This window comes from Melanotaenia boesemani, chromosome 19 (genome assembly GCF_017639745.1).
Source record: "Melanotaenia boesemani isolate fMelBoe1 chromosome 19, fMelBoe1.pri, whole genome shotgun sequence".
Classification (NCBI taxonomy): domain Eukaryota; kingdom Metazoa; phylum Chordata; class Actinopteri; order Atheriniformes; family Melanotaeniidae; genus Melanotaenia; species Melanotaenia boesemani.
In genome coordinates, this window is record NC_055700.1 from 15,714,203 (window position 1) to 15,730,989 (window position 16,787).

The 16,787-nt window shown below is 38.6% G+C and overlaps 1 protein-coding gene across 2 annotated transcripts; it reads left to right on the plus strand.

Annotated features, from left to right (window-relative positions):
* Nucleotides 1-2,660: 2,660 nt before the first annotated feature.
* Nucleotides 2,661-16,481, plus strand: dgcr2 (DiGeorge syndrome critical region gene 2). Of its 2 annotated transcripts, XM_041970449.1 has the most exons (11): nucleotides 2,661-3,064; nucleotides 8,277-8,309; nucleotides 9,272-9,394; nucleotides 11,820-11,906; nucleotides 11,990-12,200; nucleotides 12,516-12,592; nucleotides 12,692-12,874; nucleotides 12,961-13,164; nucleotides 13,347-13,499; nucleotides 13,699-13,935; nucleotides 14,029-16,481. In XM_041970449.1, the coding sequence occupies exons 1-11, from the start codon at nucleotides 2,983-2,985 to the stop codon at nucleotides 14,259-14,261; spliced, it is 1,623 nt and encodes a 540-aa protein (XP_041826383.1). In that variant the 5' UTR covers nucleotides 2,661-2,982; the 3' UTR covers nucleotides 14,262-16,481. The 2 variants fall into 2 exon arrangements, with proteins under 2 accessions (XP_041826383.1, XP_041826384.1); XM_041970450.1 differs by lacking the exon at nucleotides 8,277-8,309 and having other exon boundaries at nucleotides 2,663-3,064.
* The last annotated feature ends 306 nt before the right edge of the window (nucleotides 16,482-16,787 follow it).

The window sequence follows — 16,787 nt, forward strand, 5'->3', positions numbered from 1 at the left end:
TGCTCACCACCCAACACTGTGCAGTCTGGTTACCATTTGCCAGAGAACACCAGGATTGGTAGGTTCACTATTGGTGCCCTGTGCTCTTCACAGATGACAGCAAGTTCACACTGAGTACATGTGACAGTCGTGGGAGTCTGGAGACATGTAGAAAATATGTTCTACTTCTTGCAATATCCTCCAAGATGACCTGTTTGGCAGTGGGTCAGTGATGGTCTGGAGAAGCATATTCTAGGACGGCCACACAGACATCCATGTGCTAGCCAGAGATACAATGCCGGTCATTAGGAACCAGGATGAAAACCTCAGACCTATTGTCAGACCATATGCTGATGCAGTGATACCTGGGTTCCTTCTGATGCATGACAATACTCAGCCTCATGTGGCTGGAGTGTGTCAACTGTTCCTGTATGACAGGGCTACTCAATTCGGTCCTACGAGGGCCTCAATCCATTAGGTTTTCCATGTATCCCTGCACCAACACACCTGAGTCAAATTAATGAGTCATTGTGTAGAACCTGATTGGCTGTTAGAGCCACCTAATTTGACTAAGGTGTGTTGGTGCAGGGATACATGGAAAACCTGCTGGATTGCGGCCCTCGTAGGACCGAATTGAGTAGCCCTGCTGTATGACAAAGGCATTGATACTATGGACTGACCTATTCACCAGACCTGAATCCAGTTGAGAACGTCTGGGACATTCTTTTTCCATCTACTGCCGCCATGCCGTGCCATAGACTCTGGGAGGAGGTCCCTCAGAACATCTGCTGTCATCTCATCAGGAGCATGCCCAGGCATTGTAGGGAGTGCATACAGGCCCATTGAGACCACACACACACACACACACACTACTGAACCTCATTCTGAAAGGTTTTGAGGCACATGGGTGCTCCTGTGATCTGATCTTTCCACTTTTATTTTTAGTATGATTCTGAATCCAGACCTTCATGGGTTAATGATTTTGGTTTCCATTGGTCATTATTATATTATTCTCAACACATTCTGCTACGTAATTAATGAAGATTAAATGGAATATTTTTCAAGATCTTAAATGTGGTGTTTAAGTGTTCCCATTATTTATTTTTTTAGCAGTGTATATTTGGTCAGTATAATGAACATTGGTACCTGGATTCTGCCTATCCAATACACTTTTTTTTTTTATCAGGGAGTCTCTACCACCCACCCTCATCTAAGCTTCAGGGCCTGAACAGCTGCTGTGACATTCTATGAAAAGTATAGTAGCTACAAATTTATGTACATTGTCCCTAACCTATGATGAGGACAAGCAGTTCCAAAGTATGATGGTCTCTCCACTGTGCATCACAATAGGGATTAGATTTAACTGTTTGTGTGTGATGCAATTTTACTCCTCCAAACATGCATTATGTGCATTTTTGCTAATTTATGTCTCATCTGCCCCCATAATTTTCTAAAAGAAGTTGTGTAGTATCTTGTATTCTTGACAACCAATAATTGTTTGTTATATGAGGAAAAAAGAGATTTTCTTTGTGTTTTTCTTTTTACTTTTTGCTCTTCTTGTAATGAGCATAGCAACTGCACTGGATTTCCTGAATTGTAAACAATTTTGACATATTGTGCAAGAACTTTACAGTTGCTTATACAGCTTTTTCCAGCTTTCTGAATCTGTAACATCTCCTTGTGGGCCCTGTTAAAAATGTGATTGAAGCACCAACAAGTCTTTCCTCAGAAGAGCTGACCGTTATTTATAGAGCAGAGGCCTTCTACAACCTGCAGTTTCAATCATCTCACTTCCTTAACTGCACACACTTTTTCTGCCCAGACTAATGATTACTCAGTATGTTCTGTAAAGAAATAAAAAGCACAACTGTTTGTTGTAATGAGTTATGTAAATCTGTATACAAATGTGACCAATCAATCCACATTTTAAGTATAATAAAAGTTCAAATCCTGATAACTTCATATTTTTCTTGCAGATGTATATTGCAAACAAGAAGCTGATAGTTGAAACTATTTTAGTTCTACGTTGTTAGACTTTAGTGGTTTTAGGGCTGAAAGTGGAAATGCTGAACTACTATTAATACTTCCTCATTTTTCAATTTCCATTGTGGAAGTTAATTTGCGGTTGCATAACTCTGATGTTAAGACACTTTTCAGCAACATTTTGCACATATGTTGCTAAAAGGTTCCAACTTAAACGGACAAATTATATTTTATAATCATCTTCGCATGGTTTTGTAGGCCCTAACAGTTTTTATTGTTCAAAATGTTATTAACAAGGGTTATCTGTGGTGGTTCGTGTAAATTTCGGAATTGAGTTAAACTATAATTAGCTTTTCTCTTAAAATAAGTTTTATTTTATTATTTTTTTTTAAGTCAAACTTCATCTTAAACAAAATACATTATGCGTGCCCAGGACCCGCGTGTTCTGTAATAAACTGTTGATCTGTTTGAGGGACAATATCTGTTGGGTCACAGAATTTGATGTTACACTGGCCATCATCGATCGAACATTAGCTCTACAAAACCAGTGATAATAATGCGAGTTGTTCTTCACATTGTGGTTTACAACCACACACACACACACAGTACTCCTTTACTTACCAATCGGCGTAATCTGCTAAACTCCGCCCCGGCAGCACCTCCAGCTGATGGCCTGCCTGTGTTGCATGTTTGGAATTGTTGTGATGGGAGGTCGCAGCCATCTTGGAAGAGCGTCGCTGCGCACCGAGTAGCAGAAGCAGAGGACGGAGGACGTTAACGGTATTCAGCTAGCCAACATTAGCTGCACGGCCAGATTAACAACAATCCGTGTCGCCGTGCAATGTGACTGTGCTTTATATACTTTGTTTTGCTTCTGTAGTCGACGCTTTAAGTGGGTGAAAATGGGGACAATTTGTGTTAAGCGTTTATCGTTATAATTTGAGAGAGGGTGGCGGTGTTGCAGATCCTCAATATATTTTTAAATTTCTGGATAGAGGAGTTACTATGAATGGAGGATAAATGTTGCCGAAGGCTGACAGCAGCAGTTTCGTCCTCTTCTCCCTTCTCTTCGTCCTGACGTTAACGGACCCACCACGGACAGGTAAATAAGCTCAAGTTGTTTTTTTTACTGTTCCCATATATTCTCGTGGGCTACAACGGAAAAGTGGGAGAAAGAGATTAGGGCGGCAGGTCTGGAGCAGAGGCCTGTCGGGCAAACCAGGCAGTCTGTTGGTTTTTAAGCCGCGTCCTTGCTGCTGCTGGACCACCTTATTGTAGGCGCTGTAGCAGTATTTTCCTCTAAAAGTAGGCTAAATAAAATAGCCACTCGACAGGCACCTAACAAAGTGCCTTAAAATCAAAGCAGTTCACATAGCTACGTTTTTTTATTTATAAATTGGTGACGACACTAGTTTCCAAATAATACCAGCAGTTGCATAGAAATATACGCTAGCCGTGATGTATTAATCCAGTTACAGTGGGAATTTATGGTAATTTATCTATTTATTAAATATTTCTTAACATTAAGGTTCCCATCCTCTGCATTGTCCGGTTAGTCTCTTTTTAGCTTTGAAGCTATAATTTGAAATGCACGTCAAAGATTCATGCTCCTGCATCACTAAACAGCTCACAGTGACTTAAACGCACCAGACTGAGAAACTACACACTTATTTTTTAACACTCCCTAATCATGATTTGCTAAACTAAAAAATCATCTCAGATTTTTTTTCATGGAAACAAATAATAATAAAAGCATAATAAAAGCAGAAGAATCCTTTTAAGGACATGCACAGTATATGTATTTGTTTATAGACATTTATCTGCTTCAAGCAGAGTATTGGCATACTATCATCCTCTGCTTAGATCTGGTTTGATCATCCTCATTTTTTTACTAGACATGCAACTGTTAAACTAACAAAACAAGGAAATATTTGTGTCATCTGTCTCAACTTTGAATGAAAGCCTTTACATTGGTTTTTAAGCAGCATCTTGTGGTTTCCTTTAGGTCTGGTCTTGTGATCTTGCCAATTGTGTGGATTACAGAAACGGTTATCAGTTCAGCTCATGGATAAACGCCTTATTGTCTGGCTCTAAGCAAAGGAATGACCTCCTGTCTAGAAAACAAATTAAACAAGCACTTTATTTGTGTTGAGGTTTGTTCCTTTGGTACATATTTTGTCATCTCTGGTTGGTGATGATATTTTCTCGATATCCACCAATTTAGACCTCAACCTGCGAAATATTTTTTGCAGGAACACAATTACATTTTTGTTTTTTCAGTGTCAAATGGTCTAGTCATTTTCTTTCATCTCATAAAGTTTAAACACAATCTCTACATCATATAAAGTATTTATTTAGCAATTTTGACACAATAATTCACATTGATCTTGTTGGCCAAATGATATTCGCAAGCAAATAATGCAGCTCTAAAGACGGACTGTTTATTCACCCTACTGAACATTGCAAAATATTATTAATATGAGACAAATGTGAAACTAGACATGCACATGACAGAGCTCTCTGGACTTTGTGTGTGTCTGTCCTGTGGTTGCTTGGGTTTATTCTTGTGATGTGAAGACTGAATTTTGGCCTTAAATGTCTGAATAAACAAATATGGGTGAACACAGATGAATAATAGAAACAGATTTTTAGAATGACTAGACAAATATTGAATTGAACATTCCCAAGATGGTTATCAATTTGAGCGAGCAGTCAGCTGAACTTTTGTTGATTGTCTGTGAAGCTGAGACTGACCTGCGTTACTGTCATCGCTCATTTAGCACAACAAAGTCAGTTGTATTGCAACTTTTGCAAGGTACCTTTCAACAACAGCCAACCAGCTACTTATGAATTATATTTCTATATGTACAGGTTTTATTATTATTATTATTATTATTATTATTATTATTATTATTATTATTAAGTAAATATTTAAAAACTAATCTTGTGGTAAACAATTGAATAGAGTTTTAACTGAAGCATAATACAGATGTGAAGCCATGTTATGGTTCCCCTTAGCTGCTCTTTTAGTTGCCTTATTTCCTGTGTCAGCATGCTCACAGAAACCACTGACCTACTACACATTTCTAGCTAAAAACAAGTCTTTTTCTGTCACCTGAAGTGATTGACAACTTGACCTCATTTGAGCAGTTGAAACTGCAGCTAAAAGAGTTGAAGATCAGGGGAAATAATGAATGACATTAAACATGTAAAACATCGGATCACTCCAAGATTAATTATGATTATGTGGTTTTTAAAGACAGTCTGTTCTTCCTGAAACTACATGTTTGAGTTATTTACTATTTTCTTACTGTGCGTATGAACTGCATTAACGTTCCTTATGATATTATGAACTGTACAGGGGCTAGTTACCATATTAGGTGTTGCGCGTCATATCAGAATACAACTGCTGAAGAATTTATAAATATATAAAAAAAAAAAGACAAGATGAAAGCAAACATGTGATTTCACTTCTTGGTAGACAGTTAAAATTGTAGTGTTTTCCTAGCTGAAAATTGTTTTGCTTTGGTTGGATTTTTGAAGGAAGCTGGCCTGCAGTGTTTTCATCCACGCAGTGATGAGAAGAGTGACGATTGTATATTTGAGGTGGTACAAAGAAAACAATTGTCCATATATCCACTCACTGCTTTCAACAGCAAACACAAGGACAAGGCCACTTCACTGAGCTGTTGTACTTCATTTGGAGAGTCGGGGCGGCCTCATAATCTTTATTGTAGTTTCCTACTGGTTTTATAAGAGATCCAAACGGTAATTTCTTTCAGGATAGCAAGTGTTCACTCATTTTTAAACCTGTAGATGCTTCACAAAATCCAAAGTTTGTTTGAGAAATGTACTCTATATGAGAAGATTTTATTCTGCTTATCCATCAATGATGAGTTGTATTTTTTACCTAAAGATGACAGGCTTGGCTAGACTTTCTACACTACCTCTGTCAGGCAACTCAAGTTGTAAATAAAGAGGATATTTCTAAACAGAACCAGATGCCTATAGCTTTATTTATGAGCAGAGCCTTCCAGCCTTTGCTTAAATTCAACAAAACGAGTTGATGTTATGTACAAAAACACTCTTTAAAATGGTTTGCAATCTCTATACTAAGTATTTCATTGTAGGTCACAGAATAATTTATGCTCTCTGTCCTCTTGAAGCAAATGGAAAGACCACAGATTTAGAGGGGAAAAGACAGAAAGAGGAGGATAAACAGTTTGGACAGACTTGACCTCGGCTGAAAAGGTGGCTCCCCATTGCAGCATTCACCATTAGATTTTTCCAGAGCACATTTTTATCACCTACGCACCAATCTCAAGTGGTGGTTTAGTCATAATTATACCTCTAACCTCCAACACAGACGCAGATGATGACCGTTAATCACTGCTGTTTATGAACATAATTCTGTGGAACAGCTCTATCAAAGAATACAGAATTCCAGGATCCTGCCAATTTGTCAGGAGTTTACATGAATAGAATAAACTAGTCTCAAGGAACACATTTCTTATTTATTCTTTATTGGTTAGGACACAACCTGGAAGACATAAATCTTAGTTTGTGATAGAATGAAACCATATTTCTGTAAAAACAAAGTCCCTTAACATTAAGTTCCTGTTATGTCGTCATTGTGTATTGCTATTCCCAGGCAGATGTATTTCTTCAGACTGGAAGAGTTCCTCCTTCTAAATGAAAAAATACTAAACAAGAACTGCCTTATTACACTAGAATACCTCTGCAGAAATTAGCACCAAAGAGGGAAGTAAAGATGAGCTTTCAAACTGTTTTTATACCAAATTCAGTTAGTCCATCCCAATCATAAGGAAATTCAGATTATGACAAAAGTATGACACCAAGGCACTTTAATTTGACGCTGCTATAGATCGAAGATGATTTAATCTGGCTGTCCCCAAGCTGGGCCTTCAGCTTGTCATATCTGATAACCTGCAGCTCCTGGTATCTGAATAAATTCTCTTCTTGTGCAGTTTTTAGCAGCACACTTTCCAGAAATTCACAGAAATCATGAATACTGATGTATGCAGTCATTCTCTGTTCAAACGGAGCTCGGATGCATCGGAGATGCCAACCAGGAATTCATTTTGTGGTTCTGGGACAGGACGATGTAGCTGCAGATTAAAAATCCTGATGAATTGTAAATACTCAAATGGATTTGAGTTTAGTTTGCATAATAGTCTTTATAACAAGTCACATTTCAGTAGATATCAGAAAAATATGTACATGTCAAATGTCCTAAGCTGTGGGAGGATTCATTACATCATCTTGTTGCGCCGTACCATCCACACATCGTGTATTGTTGAAAATTTTCATGCCTGTGCTTGTTGAGAAAAGTCTGAAAGTTTGTGGAATATTGGCAAAGGTATACATTATATTTTAATAGCAAAATGTTCAAATATTTTTTTTTCTGCTGAGCAAAATATTGACACGTCTTTAAAAGCCATTAGGTTTTTTTCTGAACCAGCCAGCAAACATTTATTCTCTTGCAATGTATTAAGTATTTACCAATAAGCTAATTGAAATGTATGGTTTCTTGTGTTCTCTTTAAATCTGACCCACATTTAATCGCAACGTTCAATCCCAGGAGACGGACACGGGTCTGTAATGCCTCTCAATCCACTTAACGGCACTGAAAACAGGATGATGGCTGCTGAAGACTCCTAATAAAAGAGCGATATAGTTAGCCTTTCAGTTTGTAGTTTCACATTTTAATTTGTCTTTTGTCCCTCATCAGTACTAATAAGCACAGTGAAATGCAGCATTTATTGTTAAAAGTAACCAGTTTGCTGCTGTTCCACCAGCTCTGTTGTAAAGAAAAAGTGGTTGTTATAACTATAAAAGTCTATTTTGTAGCTTTACGCTGTGTGGCTGACCATAGTTAAGTGATTTATGTGGGGGAGTCACCTGAGATGGTTGGTACAGAATTAAAAGAGCCACTGCCTAGAGGTAGAAATAGAGTTTTTGTTTTATTTATTTGTATATTATTAAAAAAAAAAAAAAAAAATTTAAAAATAGTGTTGCAATATTTTCCAGGGAAGTGGGTTTTCTTGCTCCATTGTAGGTACAGAAAACCAACCACATCCTAACCAACAGATGGTCCCATTTCAGGCTTAGCAATGAGCGAATCACTGACAGATGCCAGAGGACTGCTGACAGTATCAGTGATAGATTTTCTCAACATGCTTTACAGCACAAACAGCATATACTTTCTTTGGCTCAGTTGAATCTCAGGTGAAATTAAAACTTTCTGACAAACAGAATACTGGTAGTCACTTGATTGTTTCTGTTTGTTTCAGGTCCACGGCTAGCTCTGGCAAGATTATTGTCAGGTAAGAAAGCAGTTTGTTTTGTTAGTGTAGTGTAGGGGGGGTCAAAAACATCTATTTTAAACAGCAGAAGTGCAATTTTCTAATATTCTAAAAGTTGTTTTCTGTTTCAAACAGCTTCTTTGTACATAAAAGTAATTTTCCAAGAAGTGAAATAAAGTTCGTATTGTAATCTCAAAAACAAGACAAGTTGCCCTTTCTCCTTTGACTGAATCTTTTTAGTTTGCTGATGGAGCTGTAGTTACATCACACAAGGAAGACTCTGTGCCGTTGGTGTTTAGACGTGCGCAGTGCGTTTCAAAAGGACAAACTGTAGACGTTAATGATGGGTCAGCTACAGGCCTTAGGCTACTGCTTCCCAGTTGTCTGTATAACTGAACTGAACTTGAATACGTGTACATAAGAAGAACGTTTGCTTTATTGTCAGTGGCCTGATCTTGTGGAGTTTGATGAATTTCTCTCATCCGCTCAGAACAAGTCTAATGTTGTCTGTCGCTGGCAGACGAGATTAGATCGGTCTGTCTACAGCTTTGTAACAAATAAAATGTTCCTCCTTTGGGTCTGTCCACATGCTCGGCAGAAAGATCAACAGTATTCAGTGACTGAGTTGAAATTTGTTCTGTTTTCTCCTACTTTGCTGCCGCTGTTTATATTCTGTATAGTGTGATTCTGCTAACAGTGACTTTACTTTGTATGAGCATATATGGAGGTGAATCCTAACAATCGCAGTGCTGTATGCACTATCTGCAGATTCAGCTTGCACTATTTTGTCATCAAGAAGAACATTAACCTTGTTTTTATCTATTCCAGATATCCACCCTATCACCACCTAAGATTTCATTAATGTCTGAATTGCTGTTAAAGCTCACGGAGCATCACTCAGTCCTCTCCTGGCTTTCTCTTGTTTGGAAAAGGTTTAAATCATGTGCTCGTTTGACCATACAAACCCTCTTGTTGTATTTCAGGGCAGCGCTGCAACCCTGGGCAGTTTGCCTGTCGCAGTGGGAAGATGCAGTGTATCCCGATGTCCTGGCAGTGTGATGGCTGGACTGCATGTGAGGACAAGAGTGACGAGATGGACTGTCCCTGTGAGTATAGCTCACTTAAGCATTTTTATACCCACTCTGTTACTGCCATCTAAAATTATCCTGGAAAGAATAGCTTTGTGTAGCATCTTTTTAGTCTTACCAAGCAATGTTGAGAGATACAGTTGTACGTCTTCACCACATATGAACTGTATGTATATGAACTGTATGACATATGTGTCTTAGCATGCTTTGTGAATACAGTGACTAACCTACTGGATGAACTGGTCACCTTTGTAGTATGTGTTTAAACCCACTAAACCCCCCAAAACACAACCCAGTCCATCTGATGTGCGTTTACCAAACAGCCCATATGTGGTTTTTAAGTCTGCAGGTATAGGAAAATTAGTCATTGTCCCCAGAGTGGATCAACATGCAGGACTCTGGACTAACAGACAGCAGGAGGAGGCAGTGTTAAGTTCTTAGTGGGTCCACATGTGTCTGTGTTTTTGTTTACAATTACTTGAGCTCTTGAACAGTGTATAGATGTTGTAGTGCTCAGCCTTTAACCAAAATCCCTTTGTTTTCCCCTTAAATCCAAAAGACTTATCCCCAGATCTCTGACCGCATAATGGGAATTATTGAAAGGATTGAGTACAGCATGTGACCTCTATACAGGAGTAGTTTTGCATGCTTGGTGTTATCATTGTAGGCCTACAGCTGATTTAGGTTTAACACTGGACTCTATTCATTCTTCAGTGAGGGAACAATTGTTTGGCAGGCAACTGCACAGAATGCTAAAGAAGAAACTTCCTGCCTTCTTTGTTTATTCATCTAAATCGGTTACTTTGGAACAAATGCGTATATAGCATTAGAAAGCTGGTAAATTAACTTGAAGCTGAAAGTAATGATTTTCCTGTTTACAATGTGCAAAGAAGCAGCAGTTTGAGGAAAAACAAGAAAATCCAAACAACGCCTTCATATGCCTCAGCAATGGGTTATTGTTGAATCAACAGCGTGCATGACAATCGATGTTCTTGTTTGGGATTATCTCTTTGTTTAATAACACAAAAAGGTGGTGCCATCTCTCCCAGTAAAACCATATTGGCAAATACCAGAGAAACGGGTTAATCAACCTGGTAATGTTGACTGAAAACATTAAATACTTGGGAGAAGTAAAATATTGACTGTGTCTGCGTATGCAAATATGACTGTATAATTGACTCTCAGAAAACAAATATACATCAACAGCATAGCTGCAAAAAACAATGTTTTGTTAACATATTTTAAACAGGAAGAATTTTTTATCCAGTTCCTCTAAATCTGAATTGTTATAATTTTGTTTTCATTACAGCTGAGTTATTTTCAGTTGCAGTGAAACTCCCCTAAATTCTTATAGTTTTTATTACCTGCCAGCATTTGCAAAACATGTATCAACACACCAGTTTTAGTGGGAAAGGGTATGTCTTTTTTTTTTATTTTTTAAATGAGTGAAGATTTAACAGTGTTTGCTGACTATTAGACCATTAGAAGCCATTGAAGTATAAATTTTCATTCAAACCATCCTCTACATTTTCTTCCACACAATAAAAACTGCGGATATGGTACATGAGATATTTGCTAGAGATTCATGTTAATGTCTTCTCAAGAGTGGAGATTATAAAACATTGTGCCAATGTCAAGATTCTTCCCTCAGATTTAATCTCTTTAAACGCCTGATTATGCAGTATCTACATGAGGGTAAAATCTGCACAATCAGAAGGATGTTTTTTCTTCCATAATTTTATTAAGTTTTCATACAATTTAAACATGCATAAACAAGCAAAAAGTGCCAATAAAAGCTATTAATGATCAATGCAACGTGCTATACATATTCATCTTAAATGATAAAAATGACAATCAATAAAATTTAAGCAGTATAAGTAGACTAGTACATATATGTCCAAATAGAAACTACAGAGCCTGCATAACTCAGTCATTGATGCTGTCCTCCGTTAAATCCAAATCTTTTACATGATCAATAAAGGGGTTCCAGATGCATTCAAAAAGTTCCTGTTTGCCTTTAAATACATACGTAATCTTCTCAAGTGGCAGAGCAGATAACATCTGCTGAATCCAGTGGGTGCCGCATGGTCTGGAAGTTATTTTCCAAAATAAAGCTATACATCTTTTGGCGTTAAACAGACTGAGGTCTATAAATGTTCGTTCATTTTTAGTGTAGGTGTGTTTCTCTGGATATAAGCTAAATAAAAACAATTTTGGTTCTAGTATTATTTGTTTGGAAATAATATTTTGAATTATATCTCTTACCTCTTCCCAAATCAAAAGGATTTTGCTTCTTTTTTGACTGGCCTCAGATCTTTGTTTCTTTGTTTACTCAAAGTTGGTTATTTTGAATGTAAAATTAATTTGCACATTGTAAATAGTTTACAGGGACCATTTTTGTCTTATTAATAAAGGTAGTGACAGTCGCTTTTTTTCCCAACAGCTATAAAGGACGAGAGGTTTCGTTTTGGGAATGGATATGACCAGGTAGACGACGTCATTGGTGTGGCTCAGCCTGTGCGCTTCAACAGTAAGCATCCCACTTTGCTCTCCGCTGTTTGTCATGTGCTGCTTTATCCATGAAAGCTGACCAAGTCACCCCTCTATCCACAGAGAAATGTCCCAGCGGGTGGCACCACTATGAGAAGACAGCCAGCTGCTACAAAGTCTACCTGAAGAACGAGAACTACTGGCAGGCAGTGGACACATGTCAGAAAGTCAACGGCTCTTTGGCTACGTTTGTGACCAACGAGGAGCTACAGTTCATACTAAAGATCGAGGTGGATTTTGATGACAAAGTCTGCGAGCGCAGAGACCAGTGCAAGTGAGTATCTGGCTGAACATGCATGCTGAAATCAGCTGTCAGGTTTCATTCACCAAACATTAAAGCCAGACTCTAGAGGTTAAAACATTTAAGTGGCAAGTGTAGTCTCTAACTTAAATTAAACTGATGTGCTGACCTGATTATGTTTTTATGATGTAAATGTGAGTAGGTTGTATCAGAGGTCAGGGAGAAATGGTGCTCTGTTACTGGTTGCAGGCCATCTAGTGGCGAGAAGTGGTTAATTCATAAACCATCAAACAGATGCTGTAAATAGTGTTGTTTTCTCTTTTTAAAAATTTATTTATTTTTTTTCAGGTTTTGGGTTGGCTACCAGTATGTCATTACCAATCAGAGCCACTCCTTGGAGGGACGTTGGGAAGTAGCATACAAAGGTAGGAAATATTTTATTTATTTATTTTTTAAGAATCTGTTGTCTTTTTCTCATTTGAGCATATTTGTGAGTAAATTGTTGATATTATGTGCCTATAAAGGGTCCATGCAGGTGTTTTTGCCTCCTGAGGGTCTTACAAAGTTTGGAGAGACCTCTCCCTCCCAGGACAACATCTTCTGTGCCCAGCTCCAGCGCTTTCAGATCAGGAGTATGAATGAGCGAGGCCTGCATAGCTGGCATGCTGAGAACTGCTACAAGAAGTTCCCGTTCCTGTGCAAAAGGAGTATGTGCTTATGTAGTATTTTCCATTGCATGTGAAATCAGCTGGAGATTTTGGAGCATGTCTTGATGTTTTTATTCCTCTTACAGGGCAAACATGTGTGGACATAAAAGACAACGTCGTAAACGAGGGATACTATTTCACTCCGAAAGGAGATGATCCGTGCCTGAGCTGCACATGTCATGATGGTGAGCCGGAGATGTGTGTGGCTGCGCTGTGTGAGCGGCCGCAGGGCTGTCAGCACTTTCGCAAGGATCCCAAGGAGTGCTGCAAGTTTACTTGCCTGGATCCAGGTACAACCATGATGCATCTCACTGTACATTATTTAATTTACTGCATTAGTGAGTAAAATGATTGTTAAATTTGCTCTCAGGTTATTTAGACTTTGTACACAGGGAGTTTTTTTTTCCCACAAGCATTAACTCAGGATCCAACAGGTTGCACTACATAATACTTATTTTGTTATTTTAATCAGATGGAAACAGTCTGTTTGACTCGATGGCGAGTGGGATGAGACTGATTGTCAGCTGCATCTCGTCCTTCCTCATTCTCTCTTTGCTGCTCTTCATGGTGCACAGACTCCGACAGAGAAGACGTGAACGCATTGAAACGCTGATTGGAGGCAACTGTAAGCATGATGCCCGTTAGAGTAGTCATAAATACACTGTCTGAATGATTTTAGGTTTTTTATTTTATCTCTCAGTTGGTGTGAAACACAAAGCGTGTACTTATTGCCCTTTAAATGGAATAACTGCATTATCACAGTTACATAAACCCTCCTCTCTAACTGCTCACACCTTCATGTTTATCTGCATTTATTTACTCAGTGCACCACTTTAATCTCGGAAGACGAGTCCCAGGCTTTGACTATGGGCCGGATGCTTTTGGTACTGGTCTCACGCCTCTGCATCTGTCTGACGATGGAGAGGGAGGTGCTTTTCATTTCCAGGAGCCTCCTCCTCCATACGCAGCCTACAAATACCCTGACATCCAGCATCCAGATGACCCCCCTCCTCCATATGAAGCCTCCATCAACCCAGACAGCCTCCTCTATGTGGACCTCGGTAAGCGCCCGTCCTTTCTCTTGTTTATGAATCTAATTGTGTGCAGAGTAATCAGCTTTCATCATCCTTTCCGCTTTTTGTTTTTGCTTCCAGGGCACAGCGGGGTTACCATGGTGCCAAGACAGATGAACGCTATTGGAGATGGGCTCCAGACCGATGTTCCTAACATGCCCGGTCCTGGGCCAGTCTCAGCACCATCCTCTCAAGAGAGGGAGGACTCCATAGATAGCAGCACCCTCCTGGTGGGGCCTGACACGCCAACAGATGGCCACACCCCCACTTCCATGTCTGCAGACTGTGCCTCCTCCCTCAGCACCATGGTATAGGGCCACAAGCAGACTTCAGGGAGCTGCACCCGCTTATTTTCCCGCTGGCTGAGGCACGTTGCAGGTGTGTTCTGTGCCAGGAGAAGACACAGCAGACTGTGTGTCGTTTAATCCTGACTGCAGGGGGCAGAAAAAAAAGTTTGTACAGACATCAGAAGCTGGAGCAGCTGCTTTTATTGAGGTGCAACAGCACCAGTGGCTCTTTTTCTGAAGACAGCTGTCCTTCACAGCATTGATTTTTGTTTTGGGAGGGGGAGGGGTTTGTTGTTTTCTTTTAGACACTGGCATCTGAAAGAGCAGCGAGGACTGATTCTGTACAGACAGGAAAAACATTCAGGCTGAGGTGGCTGCACTTCCATCTCTAGTGCTGGCTGAACAAAGCTTAAAAGTGGCCGAGACATCCTGCTGTAAATACCTCCCCCGTCTAAACTGTATTTCTTGTCTGTCTCAGTCCAGCAAAAAGCCAATAATGACGGTGAAACCAGCTTTTTTGCTTGTGTGCTTTTTGTTAGCATCATTCTTGATGAAACTGATGCATCTGTATCAATCTCAAAGCTACAATAACATCCACAATTTGTGCCACAGCATGACCCAGAGTCAGATTTCTATTTGCTCATAAAAGCCTTCTGTAACTCCCATTTTTATTCTCTGACACATGAATCTGTCTTCCAGATTTATAGTGCGTATTTGCAGAGCATGAAGTTTTGTAGGTAACGGCTTAAGAAGGTACAGTTAGTTTCCTGCTGCTGGGTTTTTAACAAGTAATTCTGACAAAGCTTTGAATATTGGAAGACAAATATTGTGATACTGATCAATATGACTTCGATTTTGTGTTATTTTTGATGATAATTTATGACTGCAGGTTGTAATCTTGGTGGATTGATTGTGGGATAGATGTAGGATGATTTCTCTGTTAATCAGTGCAGTGATGAAGACTTTCCAAGTGTATGTGTGAAGATTAGGGATGATATTCTGTCTAAAAAAAAAATAAAATAAAATAAAATATATATATATATATATCTATATATATATATAGATATATATATATATTAGTTTAAAAAGGCTATTCCAATCATTTAGTCATATAATCACACAAGTTATGCCTTCTGTTGTATCTTTATCATCAACAGGAGGATTTGCTACTCAGTGGTTATGAAACCCGGTGTTTTTCACAGTCATCCCTCCACTCAATCTTATATTTAAAAAAAAATAAATAAATAAAAAAGATCAATGGTCACATTTGGATGCTGCCCTCTCATCCCTGATGCATCTGTCTGTGCAACTCTTCACACACTACATTTGTGATCTCTATTATGGAAGTCAGAGATGATTATGATGTTCGATGGGTCTGCTACTTTTCTTGTTTCTCAGTGGGATTGTCTTTTTCTTTTGTTTTAGGACAAGTGTAAACTGTATATTTGGAACAAGTAAGATGACAATCGTTTGATTCTCTAGAGGCTGAATTTTACAAAGTCAATAGAAGTTGGATTGTCGAGCCGGAAAGGCTCCACCAGCACCAGCATCCAATCCCAACCGTTCATGATCCGCCTCCAAAACAACATTTGTAAATGTCACGCTGCACATCTCATGTTTGAATGTACTGAATTTATAACATGATTTTCTTTGTGCTTGTCTTTAAGCTCATTTCCCCTATATATATATATATATATATATATAAATTTTTTTTTTTTTTTTTTTTTTTTTTTTTTTTTTTTTTTGCATTGACAATCCACAATGGATTATCCAGCAAACAAAATCATGTTTTCATGAATTGTTAAAAGTGTGCATGTGTTTAATAGTTGAACTGATTTTGATTTTTTTTTTTTCTTTCTTTCTTTTTTGTACCAAATTTTAGTGTTTTTTTTTTTTGTTTTTTCTCAACCCTCTTTATGGAATTCTGGTGCATGCGTTTTGTCCTTTGGCATGCTGAGATTTTTTTTTTTTTTTTCTTCCTCTTTTGAAGATTTTTAGCTGGATGGTGTACATTAGGCGCAAAGACTCCTGCATATAGTTTAATGTCTGTGTGCATTGACAACCTTCCCTCCACCCCAAACAGCTACATGTATGCTGTAGTGTATGTGCCAGACTACAGCAGTGTGAGAACTCATTTTTGAGGGTGGGGGGATTGAAATGTTTTAAATGTAATACAACTAATGCTACATTTCATTGTCTTTTCTTTGATAGCCTTTAAATTAAAATAAAAAAAAATCTTCACTGTCAGGGGGAGCTCGTGTTTTTCTTAGGTTAATGTTTATTTTATTAATCACCAAATAAAATACACCGTGAAGGACGGTTCGTGCGTCACTGGTACTGAGCACGCTCTGAACTTCGTGTTGAACATGGGCTGCCACGACATTTAGCCGCTCAGTGAGTCTTCATTGAGGAAATTCCTTTTTTAGTGACCAAATGTCAAAGAGGATTAACGTGGGATTTAGGGAAATCCCCCAACAGTGAGACGGAGCTTATGGGTGAATCAAAAGATTCAAATGATTTGAAGGAAGCAGATATATTGCACTTTACAGTGAC

Bases quoted from the DNA above. Each gene is read 5' to 3' on its own strand.
- dgcr2 (XM_041970449.1), top strand. From the start codon at position 2,983: ATGTTGCCGAAGGCTGACAGCAGCAGTTTCGTCCTCTTCTCCCTTCTC. The intron at 13,500-13,698 runs GTAAGCATGATG...TTATTTACTCAG, and splicing joins AACGCTGATTGGAGGCAACT to TGCACCACTTTAATCTCGGA. The intron at 13,936-14,028 runs GTAAGCGCCCGT...TTTTGCTTCCAG, and splicing joins CCTCCTCTATGTGGACCTCG to GGCACAGCGGGGTTACCATG.